Source organism: Gracilinanus agilis, chromosome 4, assembly GCF_016433145.1.
Source record: "Gracilinanus agilis isolate LMUSP501 chromosome 4, AgileGrace, whole genome shotgun sequence".
NCBI classification, from domain to species: Eukaryota; Metazoa; Chordata; class Mammalia; order Didelphimorphia; family Didelphidae; genus Gracilinanus; species Gracilinanus agilis.
The window spans coordinates 361,035,379-361,052,702 of NC_058133.1; the positions used below are offsets into that span (position 1 = coordinate 361,035,379).

Below are 17,324 nucleotides of genomic sequence, written 5' to 3' on the forward strand. Positions count from 1 at the left end.
GGGAGGAAGGAAGGAAGGAAGGAAGGAAGGAAGGAAGGAAGGAAGGAAGGAAGGAAGGAAGGAAGGAAGGAAGGAAGGAATGAAGGAAGGGGAGGGGAGTAGAGAGGAGGAAATGGGAGGGGGAAGGAAGAAAGAAATTACTAAATACCACCTACTAGGTTATATGCCAGGCACTAGGATTTGGTCCTAGAAATTCAAAGGCAAAAATAAATCAATCTCTGCCTTTAGGGAGCTTATTTTGAAGCTTTTTGGCTTTATATTTATATGAGTATTATCTCTTTTACAAAGCACCATGGCACAATCCCCACAAACCACACCAAGACAAGTTAAAGGAAACAAGGTGTCATTTTGGAGAGGGTAAGGGCAGTATGGTGGCACAGTTAGAGTCCTGAGTCTGTAGTCAGGAAGACAACTTTTCCCAAGTTAAAATCTGACCTTCAGACATTTACTAGCTGTGCAACCTTGGGCAAATCACTTAACCCTATTTGCCTCAGTTTCCTCATCTGTTAAATGAGCTAGAGAAGAAAATGGCAAACTACACCAGAATCTTTGACAAGAAAACCCCAAATGGGGTCATTAAAAGTCAGGCATGACTCCAACCATTCTGGCTGGCAATTTGGAACTATGCTCAAAGGGCTATAAAAGAATGCCTGCCTTTTGATCCAGCCATACCATTGTTGGGTTTGTACCCCAAAGAGATCATAGATAAACAGACTTGTACGAAAATATTTATAGCTGCGCTTTTTGTGGTGGCAAAAAACTGGAAAATGAGGGGATGCCCTTCAATTGGGGAATGGCTGAACAAACTGTGGTATATGCTGGTGATGGAATACTATTGTGCTCAAAGGAATAATAAACTGGAGGAGTTCCAGGTGAACTGGAAAGACCTCCAGGAATTGATACAGAGTGAAAGGAGCAGAGCCAGAAGAACATTGTATACAGAGACCAATACACTGTGGTAAAATAGAATGTGGTGGACTTCTGTACTAGCAGCAATGCAATGACCCTGGACAATTCTATGGGACTTATGGAAAAGAATGCTACCCACATTCAGAGGAAGAACTACAGGAGTGGAAACAGAAGAAAAACAACTGCTTGAACACATGGGTTGATGTGGACATGATTGGGGATGTAGACTTGAAACTACCACACCAATGCAACTATCAACAATTTGGAAATAGGTCTTGATCAATGACACATGATAAAACCAGTGGAAATGCGCATCAGCCATGGGTGGGGGGAGGAGCTGGGGGGAGGGGTGAAGGGGAAAGTAAGAGCATGAATTATGTAACCATGTTAACTTTTCTAAAAAATAAATATTAATAAATGTTTAAAAAAAAAAGTCAGGCATGACTGAAAAAGCCTGAAGGACAACACACTCTTGACCAATCATTCCCCCAAAGAAATACAAAAGCATTTTTTGTATCAAGGGATTTTAGCGATTATTTATTGTCTTTAAAGCAGCTAAATATTATCTTTGTATCTCTCACATTTCATACAAGAAGAGGCCACTTTTCAAATGTTTCTAATTCCCCTTAGACAGTATTTGACACATGGTGAGTTATGATAAAGATGTTTGTTCGAAAATATTTAGCTTTTTTAAAGGACTTCTTTATTTGTTCTCTTACCCAGATACTAGGTGAATGCCAGCTTCTACAGCTTCTGATGAATTAGCAATTGCAAGCAATCTGTCAAAGGTCTCTTGAAACCATTGCTTCTGCAGGTGAACTGGTGTATCTATCATTATGGCATAAGAGAAAAGAGAAACAGATGGGGAAAATCCAGTTTTTTAAAAAGCTACTCCCCAAGGACCAAAATATAAATTAAGAAATGCTTTGGCAGGAGTGGGAAGCTAGGTGGCTCACTGGATAGAGAGCCAGGCCTAGAGACAGGTTTCAAATGTATATGAAGTATTGATTCTAAGATGGAAGGTAAAAGTTTAAAAGAGGAGGGGGGTAAAAGAACCATTTTCTCTAATCATTTCTATCCCATTTAAGAAGATTCAATGGCTCACTATTACCTCTTAGATAAAATATAAATGCTGTTTTATATTTAAAGCCCCTCACACTATGACAGCAGTCTATGTCTTTAGACTTAATATTAGGTGTTAGGTAAATTGGGCATGCCCAGATAAGCCTGGATTAGAAGAGAATATCCTATCCATATAAGGTAGAGGGTAGAATGCCAAAGTCAATAGGGGAAAAATGAAAATTGTATATCGACAGAACACATGATTTTCCCACCCCAACCCCCATTTCAGAGAAGCAAGACCTCTTCCCACACTTTTTGTTACCATTTCTTTCCTCCTGTTACTTGCAAGAGCCCAAGTGTCCAGGTCTAAAACTGGAGAGGCCATGAAAAAATGGCTTAACCTGATCCCTTCCCTGAGCCAAACTGTCAATTGTTGATGCTTTATGCTCTCTGTTTTCTTATTATTTGGGGGCAAAGGGGGCCTTTGTTCTGGGTAAACCATTCACTCCCCTTTAGACTTTGGGCTTGCTCCTGAGTTCTGTTCCCAATATCTCCCTCTGGAGTAATTGCCTCTGGGATTTATAGCTTTGGTTTTTCCATCTAAGATCTCTTTTTGGATTGGGTCCTTTTTCCTTTCCATAACCAGACAAAATGAATGAAAAGGAAGAGAAATAAACATTTATTAAGTGCCTACTATGTGCTAAGAGGTAGAAGTGGGGGAAGGAGCAAAGAATGGGAAGAGGTAAGTTGAAAATGTGCAAGGTGAAGATCAGTGCCAAGAGGAGTGGTTTAGCTCTTCCCAGACATGTTGTCTGATGGTCCGTTTAAAGGCTGCTTATCTCTGGCACCACGTGTCCTTATTACCAATGCCACAGTCACCATCAACGTGCCAGACTTGGGCAGAGAACCAAGAAAGGCTCACCCATCTTCAACAGCAGAATTCTAGCCAACCTTTTCAATCTGATAAAGCTGATTGGATAGCTCACTTACCTGGATAAGCATGAGGCATAAGTATTCCAGCTGCTACATCACTAGTGGTATCAGGTGTAAATTTATCTGAAATAACATCAATGGAGTATTGTGGGATGGATTCAGAAATGCAGACAGCTGTGGAGAGCCCAACCACTCCTGCACCAATAACTGCAACCCTGGTCATATCCATTGGCTCTGTGAGGGTGGGGGAAAGAGAATTCTAGAATACTATTTGGAAACTCTTTCCATCTTCTAATAGAAACCAGGTTCTGAAATACTTTGATTATGCAATGAACTGAGCATTTTAATTAATTATATTAATTACATCTAAAACAACATGATATAATAAACATATTAAATGCCAACAGAGTTGCTTCTGACCAATGGACTCCCATCTGGATCCCATTCCATTTAAGATTAAAATTTTAAAACATCATGCTCATTGTAAAATAGCTTCCATTAGTTCTAGACCCATTTCTGATGGGATAGCTATAAGTTAAAAGCTAGAGCAGGGATGATGGAGGCAGGATAGAATTCAGAGCCTGAAGAGGTATTAGGAAGGAAGGAAACAAGAATTTATGAAGTACTAACTATGTGTCAGACACATTACAAATATTATATTGTTTGATTTTCACAACATCCCTGGGAGTGGGTACTGTTACTCTCCCCATTTCAGCAATTGAGGAAACCGAGGCAAAGGTTAAGGGACTTACCCAAGCACATAGCTAGTATCTGAGGTCAAATTTGAACTCAGATCTTCCTGAATCCAGGCCCTGAGCTCTATTCACTGTACCACCTAGCTGCCTTCGAGATCTTGTAGTCCGGCAACTTCTATTAAACTCATCATACTCAAGGCCTCTTGTACATGAAATTCCAACCTGAGATACTAAAAGATCATAGGAACTCTGAAAATAAGAGCTCTAACAGGGCTATGTTGGAAGGTCACACAAGAACATTGCCATCCCAGACAAATCTGGAGGTGATGATTCACATACTTGAAAATCCATATTGTCCTTGGGGCCTTTCTAAGACAGGAATTAATTAGTTCATCAGTACATATATGGTAGAACAACTGGTATGTGCTCAGATCCGTGAGATAGACTTTAAAAGATATGTTTGCAGCAACGTAACTCTTATCTTGATACTATTTAAGGCCGCCATAGCCAAACCTGTAAACTTGATGGTTACAAAGTGTTCTCATAATAATTCTGTGAGGTAAGAAATCCATCATTATTTGCATTTTATCATTGGTTGTTCTCATTCTCCCCCCCACTTTTTAAACACAAAATAGATGAACCCATATATATATATATATATATAGTGATTATTGAGGGGAACCTAAAAAGTCCATCTGCCCTCAAATTTTCCTCCCTGTGACAAAATGAAAAGAGCTTTAGACTTGATTCAATTAATCAACAATCATTTATTATCAATTATAAATACCTACAGTGTATCAGAGAAGTGACTAGGTGGTTCAGTGAATAGAGTACCAGACCTGGAGTCAAGAAGATTTATTTACCTGAGTTCAAATCTAAGCCTCAGGGGCAGCTGGGTAGCTCAGTGGATTGAGAGACAGGCCTAGAGACAGGAGGTCCTAGGTTCAAATCTGGCCTCAGACACTTTCCAGCTGTGTGACCCTGGGCAAGTCACTTAACCCCTATTGCCTAGCCCTTACCGCTCTTCTGCCTTGGAGCCAATACAGAGTATTGACTCCAAGATGCAAGGTAAGGGTTTATTTAAAAAAAAAAAAAAACTAGCCTCAGATTCTTCCTAACTATGTGACTCTGAGTAAGTCACTTAACCCTGATTGCCTCATTTTCCTCATCTGTCAAATGAGCTGGAGAAGGAAATGGCAAACCACTCCAGTAACTTCCCCAAGAAAGCCCTAATAGGTTTACAAGAGTCAAATACTACTGAAACAGCTAAACAATAAGATGTGCCAGATATTGCACTAAATGCTAGAGATCTAAGGACAAAAATGAAACAGTACTTGCCCTCAAAAAGATTCTCTAAAGATTGACAGCATGCACTGTAAGTAAATAAAGAAAACTAGAACATGAATGTAGTCTGAGTTTTCTGGCCTGGCCACATCCTACCTGTGTGAGGCAAGGCAAGTTACTTGCTTCTCATTTAGCAAATGTAAAATAATGCTACCTAACAGAGTTATTTTTTTTAAGGAAAGTACTTTGTAAATATTAAAGCTACCTAATTGTGAGCTATTATTACTGTTATTTGAAATTTCACTTAAGTCTTTTCTTAGTTGTGCCCAACTCTTCATGACCCCACTGGGAGCTTTCTTGGCAAAGATACTGGAGTGGTTTGCCATCTCCTTCTCGGGCTCATTTTACAGATGAAGAAACCAAGGAATGCAGTGTTAAGTGACTTACCCAGGGTCACACAACTAGTAAATACCTGAGGCTGGTCTCCTGAGTCCAGGCCCTGCACTCTACCTAATGTGCCACCAGCTGCCCCAAGCTTTGCCAAGAGTGCCAGAAGTCCTCTGATAATATCTTAGAATTCCAAGAACATTTGTATTTTTATAGTCATTAACACTTTAAAGAGGATTTCATCTTCAGACTGTCTTTGGGTAGATGGGACAATTAATTCATAGGGAATGGGAACACAATAATAACCTTCCATGAGGGCAGAGGGAAGGAATGGGCCAGGACACAATTTGAAGTTAGAGGGGAGTGGTACTCTCTCCTGAGCTAGGGGACAGTAGGAAGAACAGTCAGACAACCTGAGTTCAAATGCCACCTAAAACATCTCCTACTTGCAGATACTTAGAGGACCTAGGGAAAATCACACAACCTCTCTGGGTTTAAGTTTCCTCTTATGCAAAATGAAAGGATTCGATTCGATGATTTCTGAGGTTCTAAATCTATGGTGCTATGAAGTGCTGATGGATGTTGGGATTGAGAAGAGAAAATCTGGCCAAGATGTAGGAAAGTAGCAAAGACAAGTTTTGCCCTTCACAATTTTTCTGTTGGGGGTCAGCCCTGCCCACCTATAACCTCACCATCTTCAAAAGGATCAGGAGGTGGCTATAGAATATCTAGCATGTGATGATGAAACAGAGAAGCCAAACAGCAGCACTCTGTAATGGAGAAAGCCATTTGGATTTGGAGACCAAAGATCTGGGTTCAGATTCCAGCTCTTCTCCTTGGACAATTCACTTAACCTCTATAGGTCTCAGTTTCTGCATGTTTAAAACCAAGTGGTTGGTCTAGACTCTAGATCAAGGGGTTTTAACTTTTGGAGAGTTATGGACTCCTCTGGAAGTCTAGTTTTGTTAAACCCTCCTCAGAATAATTTTTTTTAATCAATAAAATAGAATTTGTTGTTCCATTGTTTTTTCAGTCATGTTGGACACTTTATGACCCAGTTTGGGGTTTTTTTGGCAAGAGACAGACTCCCAGGGGAGTGCCCAAGGAACTCTCCTTTGTAAACACAACAGGTGGCATGGTTATTTTTGTTATTGCCATTTCCTTCTCCAGTCCACTTTACAGATGAGGAAACTGAGGCAAGCAGGGTTAAGTGACTTGCCCAGGGTCTCAGCTAGTAAGTTTTTCTGAACCCAAATTTTCCTGACTCTAGGCCCAGGCTCTATCCCCTACACCACCTAATGGCTCCTTAAATAAAATACATAGGATTTTAAAAAAAGAAACCAAACACTGAAATATAGATATCAAAATATTTTAAAGAAATAAGTTCGTCCATATGGAAATCGATTTTGAGTAGAATTGCTTGTCAACTATGGGAGAGGGGAAAGAAGAGGGGAGGAAGACAACATGAATCTGTACCCCTGGAAACATATGTGTAGATTTGTTACTGGAATAAAAGAAAGAAAATTTAAAAAGAGAGAAAAATAATTTTAAATTTTTAGAAAAAGAAGCAATAATTCATGGACCACAGGTTGATTCGAAGGAACTTCTTCCCTTGGATCCTGTCTTAAGAAATGGGAATACTGGTGGTATATTAGATAATATTACTTAAAAGCAGAGTTAAAAAGGGGAAGGAGCTGCGGACACAAATTCTAGCAGCACCCAAGATTCCCAGCTCGCCAGCTTGCAGGCCACCTTGGGGTCCCAGAGGTCTCTGCGGAAACCTCCCAGTTAGGCAATCCCACCTGGATAGTAAAGTGAAGGGAAGCATACCTGAATGGCACAGGACTGAGGCGTCTAATGGGGAACTCACCGAACATAGGCAACCAAAACACTTGTTTTTCCCCCAGTAACTGGAGCGCGGAGCAGAGAGAGGTGGGGCCAAAAGTAAAACTGCTTTCCATTGGTCACGTAAGGACGACACCCCCGCTGACTTCACTCCCCATTGGCCAGTGCCCGGTTCCTCCCCCCGCACTGGGAACTCGAGCTCCCCAGGAGGCGGCTTATACAATAAACTGGTTAAAAAACCAGCTTTACAAAAACGATTTTGCGTGTTTTCCTCCTCTCTTTCCAACCCTCCGTTACGACACTCGGGGTTTAACTGTCTCCTGGAAGTGACCCAGGAAACAAAGGCTAGAAGCCATACAATCCTTAGACCCTTCCTTGGAAGTCGTCTGCCCACCTCCCAAGACTGCTGCCTTGTTAGCCTCCAAGTCCAGCTGGCAGAGAGACTCTCTGGGGAGCGCCTGCAGTATCTGGCTCTCTGCACCCGAAGGTCCTTTTCCCTGCAAACACGACATGGTTTAGTTATTGTTTTGTTATTTTCAATAGAGGATCAGGCATTTGAAGTTATCAGCAGCCCTGGTAGCCCCACGTTGCCCCCCCTAGGAAACTCCTTTACAAAAAACTCTCAGAAGAGTCGAAATGATTGTGTTCATTGGGCATCTCGAAGCATCGCCATCTTTGCTTGGGAAAAGATCTCTCTCTCCAGTGGCCAGTCACAGGACACCTGAAATTCCACCATTGTTGCTTAGCTGGGGAAAAGTTAACTAACAACCTTTTTGTGCATATATTCAACCAACATTTGTGCCTGGAATTTTATTAGCATTTTGTGCTAAATGCAACAGGGGTTCTTAACCTTTTCTGTGACAGTCCCCTTTGGTGGGGAATCTCAGTGAAACTTATGGACTTCACAGAATAATGTTTTAATGTGAACAAAATAAAACACATAAGATTACAAAAGGAAAACCAATGATATTGCAATAGTTAGCCAAAAAAAAAATATGTTTTTTTTTTTTTTTTTAGTTTATAGACCTCATCTTAAGAACCCCTTCAGAGGATGAAAGGATTTATAGAAAATACAATCCCTGCCTTCTTAGAGATTGTGGATCAACATAAGGTATAGATTTAGAGATGGAAGAAGCTCAGAGGTCATCTAATCCAACCCCTTCATTTTACCGATAAGGAAACTGAGGTCCAGAGAGGTTAGTTAATCCAGTCAAGGTCACAGAGGTAATAATATAAAATCACACAGTTAACAAGTTGAGGTTAGAGTCAAGTCCAAATCTTGATTCCATGTGCAATTCTCTACTCAGTAGACTGATTTTTTTTTTAATGTTACTTGGTATTTATTATTTGTATATGTACCCACCAGGTACAAACATCATGGTCACAAGGGTAGTAAGTAGTACAACTGGAATTTGAACTGGGGTCTGTGAATCCAGATTCAACACAAGTTCTACCACACTTCACTATCCAACCAAAAATGCAATTAATCATATAAGACAGTTTATGGCAAGTGTCCAATTAATGGAACAGATACACACACACACACACACACACACACACACACACACACACCATCAGTGAAGGGGGAGAGAAGGGATAGAATAAGGAAAGAAAGGAGTATTGGTTTTAGTCAGGTGATTAAGGGAGACAAAGTGAGAGTTGAGCTAGACAAAAAGTGATTTTGTTAGGAAGAGAAAAGAGGAAGAAAGTCTTGGCTGATTTCCACCTCTCTTCCTACCACCCCTCCCCTAGTTATTAGCATTCTTTCTTTCTGGGTCGAGACCTGGGATTTCATTGTACAGAGTGCTCCTGGATGAGGAAACTCCCTCTACCAAAGCAAAATGGCACACTGGCAACTTGGAGTCTTAATAGAGCTGCCTAGAGCACTCAGCGTTAAGTTAACTAATATAGGGTCACACAGTCAGTTTGCATAAGAGGCAAAACTTAAACCCAACTCTTACTTAGAGATGAACTCTCTGTCCACTGAATAGATCTCCCTCTAAGCGCAAATCTAACAGCCCACTGGACATCTCAAACCTAATGTCCTACTGACATCTTTTTTTTTTAAAACCCTTACTGGATATTGGTTCTAAGGCAGAATAGTGGTAAGGGCTAGGGCTAGGCAATGAGGATTAAGTGACTTGCCCAGGGTCACACAGCTGGGAAGTATCTGAGATCAGATTTGAACCCAGGAACTCCCATCTGTGAGCCTGGCTCTCAGTCCACTGGGCCATCCAGCTGCCCCATCCCATTGACATCTTAAACTCAACATGTCCCAAATTTAACTCATTATCGTCCCCCTCTACCAAGCCCTCCCCTCTTCCTAATTTTCCTATTACTGTAAAAGGCTGTAAGGGTAAAAAAGGGGTTTTATGGGTTCAATATATTAAAAGATGATTGCCAGAGGATTGAACTATTATCAATCCTCAATTAAGAATAATCTCAAATCAAAATTGACTTTTATGGAAGTTTATTTACATGAGAGAAGAGAGAGAGGAAGTAAGGAAATAAGAATCTATCCCACTAATTAATCCAGGTAGATCTTAACCCTCAGCAGAGGGTTAAAGGGCCTGAGGCCTGGAGGTGAATGGAGCAAACTTCATTCACAGAGTCTATAAAAGAAGGTTCTTAACAGAAGTTCAGGAAGATTCAGTCTTTAAACTCACCATGTGGAACAGTCTCCATCACGAACCAGCAAAGCTCCCTCAGGCCCCCTTCACAAAACCAGAAGCCTCACTCACTCACTCAACTCCCTCTTTTTAAAGGGGTCACTTATGCATCACTTCCAGTGCCTTCCCCTAGCCTGTGTGTCCAATCACAATAGATGATTCTCCTAGGCCCCCCAGGCGGCGGGTCAGTTGATTCTGATTCATCACTCACTCCAGCACACGTGGGTTAGGACCTCCCAAGATTGGAGATTAAATCTGAAGATGGGCAGTGTAGACTTAATCTAAATATCACAAGGCACTGCCATCTTCTCAGTTGCCTTGACTCACAGCCTGGGTATCATCTTTACCTCCTCACTTTCTCTCACCTCTATACCTATCTGTTGTCAAGCTCTGCTAATGTTACCTTTTTAACATTCATTATATCTATCTCCTTTTCTCCTCTGACATAACCACCACCCTGGTATGAGTGTTCATCACCTCATTCCTGGACAACTGAATTAGCTTTCTAGACCTCAAGTTTCTTTCCACTGCAGTCCATCCTTCACTAGTAAGGTAATCTTCCTAAAATACAACTTTAACCATGTCACTCCCTCTTCAACTAATTCTGTTGGCTCCCTATTACCTCCAGGATAAAATAAAAATCCTCTGCATGGCCCTCAAAGCCTTTCCTAACCTGCCCCCTCCCTCCTCTATTTCCAGTCTTCTTCTACCTTACCCACCCCCAACATACTTTGTAAAGCAGTGGCACTGAGTATTTCCACAGGCTGGCTCCCATGCCTGGAATTCTCTCTTTGTCTCTGTCTCCTGGCTTCCTATCTTCCTCTAAATCTCAATTAAAATCCCAGCTTCTGCAAGAAGCCTTTCTTTATTCTCCTTAATGCTAGTGTCTTCTTTCTGTTGACTGTCTCCAATTTATCTGTGTATGTGGCTTCTACAGAGTTGTTTTCTTTTTTTAAGCCCTTACCTTCCATCTCAGAATCAATATTGTGTATTGGCTCCAAGGCAAAAGAGTGGTAAGGGCTAGGCAATGAGGGTTAAGTGACTTGCCCAGGGTTACACAGCTGGGAAGTGTCTGAGAACAGATTTGAACCTAGGACCTCCCGTCTCTAGGCCTGACTCTCAAGACACTGAGATACCCAGCTGCCCCTTTTAATTGATTTTTTAAGAAACCTTTGCCTTTTGTCTGAGAATTGAAACTAAATATTTGGTTCCCAAGCAGAAGAGCAGTAAGGGCTTGGCAATTGGAGTTAAGTAACTTGCCAAAGATCAGATAGCTAGGACGTGTCTGATGTCAAATTTGAACCCGGGACCTCCTATCTCTATGCCTGGCTCTCTGTTCACTGCACCACCTAGCTTCCCCTAATTGACTTTTACTTACTTTACATTTATTACTTCTCTATTTGTTACAGGTACAAAAGGACATAAGCTTTTTGAGGGCAGATCAATGTGTTTGAAATAAGCAATTTGGGGGCAACATTGAAACTAGCTAGTGAGGGAGGAGAGGAGGACTTTAAGGAATAGTAAGAATTCAGTCTAAAAAATATCAGGTGGGACTAGTGTGTAAAGGGTTTGGGAGGCTGTCTTTATCCCATGAACAATGGGGAACCATTGAAGGTTTTTTTTGTTTATTTGTTTTTATTAATTTGTGTGTTTGTTATTTTAAAATTCCCAGGCATCTCCCCCTGCACTAGAGAAGGCATCATTTGACACATGCAAAAAAAATGTATATTTAAGACTATGTCTTGCTTGTTTCTATTTATCAGTTCTTTCTCTGGAGGTGGACATATACAAGTTATTCTTCAAATCTTATTTGTTGCTATATATAATATTATCTTGGTTCTGCTTTATTTGTTCTTCATAAGTTCATGTCTTTCCATGTTTTTTTAAATAACTTGTTAGTCGTTTCTTACAGTGCAGTAATATTCCATCACAATCATCTAAGCAGGTTTATAAACAGGAAGGTAATACGTGCTGCATATGGTAACGTTCTGGATGAATTGTCTGAAAAGAAGAAAGACTAAGGCAGAGACATCATTTGGGAGGTTCAAGGTTTCAAGTGATGAATGACAGAACTAGTGGTGTGACCAAAGGAATGAAAGAAAAAAGGATGAAGTAACATATTGCAATGGAAGAAATTGACAGAATTTGGCAACTGATGGGATATGCTCAGAACTCACATTCCTGTTGTAACTAATTTATCAAAACATGATAGGATTTGTTACTATGAACTATATAATAAGATTAGAACTTCTAAGATAAATAGAAAAAAAAAAGGTATAACCACACTGAATCAGAGTAATGCCCACAAAGGTCCTATCTTTGACAATGTCAACAAGAAACTTTTTGAGGGAGACTATGTTTCTGCCCTCCTTGAAATCAACCTGAAAGAACCCCAAAAGCTCTGTTTTTGTTTAATGGCTATTATGGATCTGTCATCCATGAATTTGTCTAAGCCTTTTAAAAAATCTATTCATATATTCAGCCTCTCTATGAACTCTTGGGTTAATGAGTTCCAAAATTTTACAACTCAGTATGAAACTGTATTTCCTCTCATTTGACCTAAATTTCTCTCTGTTAGGTTTTCAAAGAGGTGAGAATTTGTGTTCTTTGGTTTTATGATCCAGGATTTGGAACAAACCCATGTTTTCTTTCTCTACACTGCTCAGTGTATTATAGAATTAGATTTCATGCCTATTAGCCTTTAACTTTGCATATGAAAGACTGCCAATAATTTTAGTCTACAACTTTTTTAGTCTACAACTTCTTCCATTATAGTTAAATTTGGAGGTCCTAGGACTGATCAGATCCCAAAGCCCCAAATATAAAGGTCCAGGGATGGCATGGCTATCATAGAATGAAAGCCTTTTATTTTGGGCATCAAGAGAGAGGAGATTATTTCCTATATATGGCTGACTGGTTGAGTAGCCCTAAGCCCCAGACTTTCTAGCCTTATGTACATTCACATTATATCATTTCAGCTAAGAAAACAAAGCACTTTTTCCTTGGACTATTATTTGTTAGGGAAAATTACATAATGGGTAGCGCACTGGATTTGGAATCAGGAAGGCGTGGGTTTGAATCCTGCCTCAGGTACTTTCTGCCTGGGTAAACTTAGGCAAGTCATATAACCTCTGTGGGTCACGGTTTTCTTGTGTAAAATATACAACCCTGGGCAGGTCATTTAATTTCTCAGAACCTCAGTTTCCTTATCTGTAAAATTAGGATAATACCTAAGTGACTCTATATAAATGAGTTATTGTTATTAGTAGGCCCAATATTTTTCATCACCAATCATTATCTTAATCTCTTTTAGCATTATTTTTATTTAATTACCATAGTCTTTCAATATTCTTTTAAAATCTTTTCATTTTTTTCTGATTAAAAGCAGCAAAAAGCTTTAGTTAGATACTAATTTCTTTAATAATCTACTAACTCCTTTAAGAAGAAATAAGGAAACTGCAAGGTACAAAGGTATCAGGGGAATAGCTGAAGTGGTAGCAGACATCAGGAAGCAGTAAAAATTCAAAAATAAAAATACTGATGGATGCCATGAATCAGGAAGGAAAAATTCAAGATTATTAATATTTGTGTGAGAGAATAAGATACATTTCTCAGACCTACCCTGCTCTAGCTTCTAATTTGGGGCTTGGAAGAAGGCAGAAATCAGATGATGAAATAGGGAGGAAATCAGGAAAGCACTATCTTGGTGACCTTGGACAAGTGAGTTAACTTCCATGGACCCCAGTTTCTTCTACTAAAAATGAGGAAGTCAGACAAGATGGCCTCTAAGGCCCCTTCCAACTCAAGATCTATGATCCAATATAACGCTTTAAGTTGTCATTTTAGTAATATGTAATCATAAACCCGATAGCTAATAACATGATATTCCCAGCTACAGAGACAACTTCACAATGATAGTTGCAGCAGCTGAGTTGTTGTTTGACTAGGGTTCACAAAAACTGAAAGCCAAGAAATTGAAATTTATCACACCCCAGATGCAAGGAGACTATTATTAGAAGACAGTAATATTGCAGACCCTTTGAAATAATTTTGCAAGCAAACTATCTAGGGACATTATCACCAATTTTGAAATGCATGTTGATCAATCCCACGGTCTCAGAAGAGGGAGTCTGTCTGACAGAACCCAGGTCTCCTGATTCCCACTCCCTGCCATTCTTTCCTCCAGACATCCATATTAATTGAATTTACCCTTCCCAGCAAAGATTTGCTATTACTTGGATTAGGAAATAAATTAGGTTAAGGGCCTTTTCAAATGCCAAAAGTCAGCCCATTTTAAATCTCTGTTCATAATGGACTCTTAAAATAATGTCCATTGACTAAGGCTTCCTTCCAACTGTTAGCTATCACATTGATCAGAAGAATTCAATTACCCTATAAGAACTGCATGCCAAAGTTCCATTTGAGTTTGACAACAAAACCTTTAATGAAGTAGCTGAAAATAAAAAGGAAACAGTTTATGAAAGAGTTAATAACCATTCTCAGAGGTGTATACATGTTACATTTAAAAGAGTGTTGATTATGGAGTCAGAGGACCTTAGTTAGAATTTTACCTCTAATATTTCCTACCTAAATGGCATTGGACAATTTATAATCTCTGGGCCTCAGTTTAAGGGCTAAAAGGAAGAAAGCTGGACTTTTAAGGTCCCTTCTAGAACTAAATCTATGGTTTTATTTTGGGCTAAGGTCAATGTATTGTGGGTTTACCTTAAAAATACTTAAGGGTAGGGGGTAGCTGGGTAGCTCAGTGGATTGAGAGCCAGGCCTAGAGATGGGAGGTCCTAGGTTCAAATCTAGTCTCAGACACTTCCTAGTTGTGTGACCCTGGGCAAGTCACTTAACCCTCATTGCCTAGCCCTTACCACTCTTCTGCCTTAGAACCAATACACAGTATTGATTCCAAGATGAAAGGTAAGGGTTTAAAAAAAATACTTAAGGGTAGAAACTTTTGGACATTAAGTTTCAATATGATTTTATTCATGCTAAAGGACTTTTTCTTAAAATGATACAAAGCATCTACCTAAAACCATCAGCCAGTATTATCTACAATGGGGAGAAGCTAGAAGTCTTCCCAATAAGGTCAGGAAGAATGTTCATTATCATTAGCATTATTTAACATAGTATTAGAAATGTTAGCTATAGCAACTAGAAAAAGAAAAAAGAAATTGAGGAATCAGAATAGGCAAAGAGGTAATAAAACAATCTCTGTTTGCAGACAACATAATAGTATATATGAAAATCCTAGAGATTCAACTAAAAAGTTAGTTAAAACTATCAATAATTTAGCAAAGTAGTAGGATATTAAATGAATCCCTATAAATCATCAGCATTTTTACATATTACTAACAAAGTCCTGCAAGAAAAATAGAAATACCCCCATTCAAAATAACCACAGATAGAATAAAATACTTGGGATTATACCTGCCAAAATAAACCCAAGAACTACATGAACACAATTGTAAAATGCTTTGTACACAAATAATGTCAGATCTAAATAACTGGAGAAAAACTAATTGTCCATGGATGGGCAGAGCCAATATAGTTAAAATGACAATCCTACCTAAACTAATATACTTATTTAATGCCATCCCAGTTAAATGATCAAAAAAGTATTTTATCTAGCTAGAAAAAAATAATAAAATTCATTTGGAAGAACAAAAGATCAAGAATTTCAAAAGAATTAATGAAAAAATGTAAAAGGAGGTCAAGCAGGACCAGATTTTAAATTATTTTATACAACAGTAATTATCAAAACTATCTGGTACTGGCTAAAAAACAGAAAGGCAGATCAGTGGAACATGACGGAAATTCAACAACAATAAAAGATTATAGTAGCCTTATATAATAACAAAAGATCTGGGTTTGGGGGATAAAAAAAATCACAATTTGGTAAAATATTGTTGGGACAATGAGAAAATAGTTTGTCAGAAACTAGGTATAGACCAATATCTTATACCATTCACTAAGATAAGATCAAAATGGATGCATGATCTAGACATAAAAGGAGACATCATAAATAAATTAGAACAAGGAACATATTACCTATCATACTTATGAATAGGAGAGGAATTTATGAGTCAATAAGAGATGGACAGCACTGTGAAATGTAAAATGGGTAACTTTAAGTACATTAAATTGAAAAATTTTGTACCAATAAAACAAAGTATATCAAGATAAGAAGAAAAGCAGAAAATATCAGGGGTGTTATAAACAGCCTCTTAGAGGTCTCATCTAAAATATAGAGAGAACCTTATCAAATTTATAAGAGCCATCTCCTAATTGATAGTGGACAAAAGATAGGAACAAACAATTTTCAGATGAAGAAATCAAAGTCATATGTAAATGGATAAAAATGCTCTGCATCACTACTGAGTAGAGAACTGCAAGCCAAAACAATTCTGAGATATCATCTCATTCCATCAGATTGGCTAAAATGACAAATACTGGAGGGGATGTGGGAAAAATGGGGACACTGATGCACTATTGGTGGAGCTGTGAACTGATCTAACCACTTTGGAGAGCAATTTAGATTTACATGCAGAGTTATAAAACTGTGTGCATACCCTTAGATCTAGCAATACTATTGCTAGGCTTGTTTTTCAAGGAAAATCAGGGAGAAAGTAAAAGAACCTATATGTTCCAAAATAGTTCTAGCAGCTCTTTTTGTGGTGTCAAAGAATTGGAAATCGAGGAGATGCCTATTGGTTAGGAAATGGTTAAACAAATTATGGTATATGATTCTGGTAGAATACTCCTATACCATAAGAAATGATGAGCAGGTTAATTTAAAAAAATACTTCCCTTTTGTCTTGGAATCAATATTGAGTATCGGTTTCAAGGCAGAAGGGTGGTAAGAGCTAGGTAATTGGGAGTTAAGTGACTTGCCCAAGGTCAAACAGCTAGGAAGTGTCTGAGGCCAAATTTAAACCCGGGACCTCCCATCTCTAGGCCTGATACTCCATTCACTGAGCCACCTGACTCCCCAGGCTAAATTTTTTTTAATTGGGATGAACTACACAGTATAATGAACAGGTGGAAACCTGAAAGCCATAATTTGTGTGAACATCTCTATCTCCTGGATAATGCCTTCTATGATACAGGGACGGCAGGAAGGCATTGGGACATCTGTACATAATTTTTTTTTAAGATTTCAATCATGTTGTAAGGGCAGGTACCAAGAGCCTATTATTTATCTTGTATCTGTATATATACAAAATGGCTCTAAAAATCCCTTAGTGACAATATCCCAAAAGGTAGTGTTGTTCCTTAAGTAAAGGTCTCCTTATCTGTTTAACTTTTCTCTTTTAATGTCTGTTATAGGTATATAGCAGTGTTTTCAGTTCCTCTGTCTCTTATTCTATTTCTTCTTTTTTTGCCTAGTGTTTCATCTCACTTCCATTCCATATCTTTTAACTGACCATCCTCTTGAAGTGAATTTCTATGGTTATTGAAGTTTATTCTTAAAGAAAGAGGAACATTTTCTATTTCACTCCTTAAAAAAAAAAACACTAAAGTTCTAGAA

At 38.9% G+C, this 17,324-nt stretch overlaps 1 protein-coding gene across 1 annotated transcript in view; it reads right to left on the bottom strand.

Annotated features, from left to right (window-relative positions):
* The window catches only part of DDO (D-aspartate oxidase), a 20,837-nt gene extending 13,683 nt beyond the window's left edge, over positions 1-7,154 (bottom strand). The window contains exons 1-3 of the mRNA XM_044674347.1: positions 7,101-7,154; positions 2,962-3,138; positions 1,629-1,737 (exon numbers count right to left, since the gene is read on the bottom strand). Of these exons, the coding sequence (XP_044530282.1) occupies positions 1,629-1,737; positions 2,962-3,133 (281 nt within the window). The 5' untranslated portion in view covers positions 3,134-3,138; positions 7,101-7,154. The remainder of the gene's footprint in view (positions 1-1,628; positions 1,738-2,961; positions 3,139-7,100) is intronic.
* Positions 7,155-17,324: the final 10,170 nt, after the last annotated feature.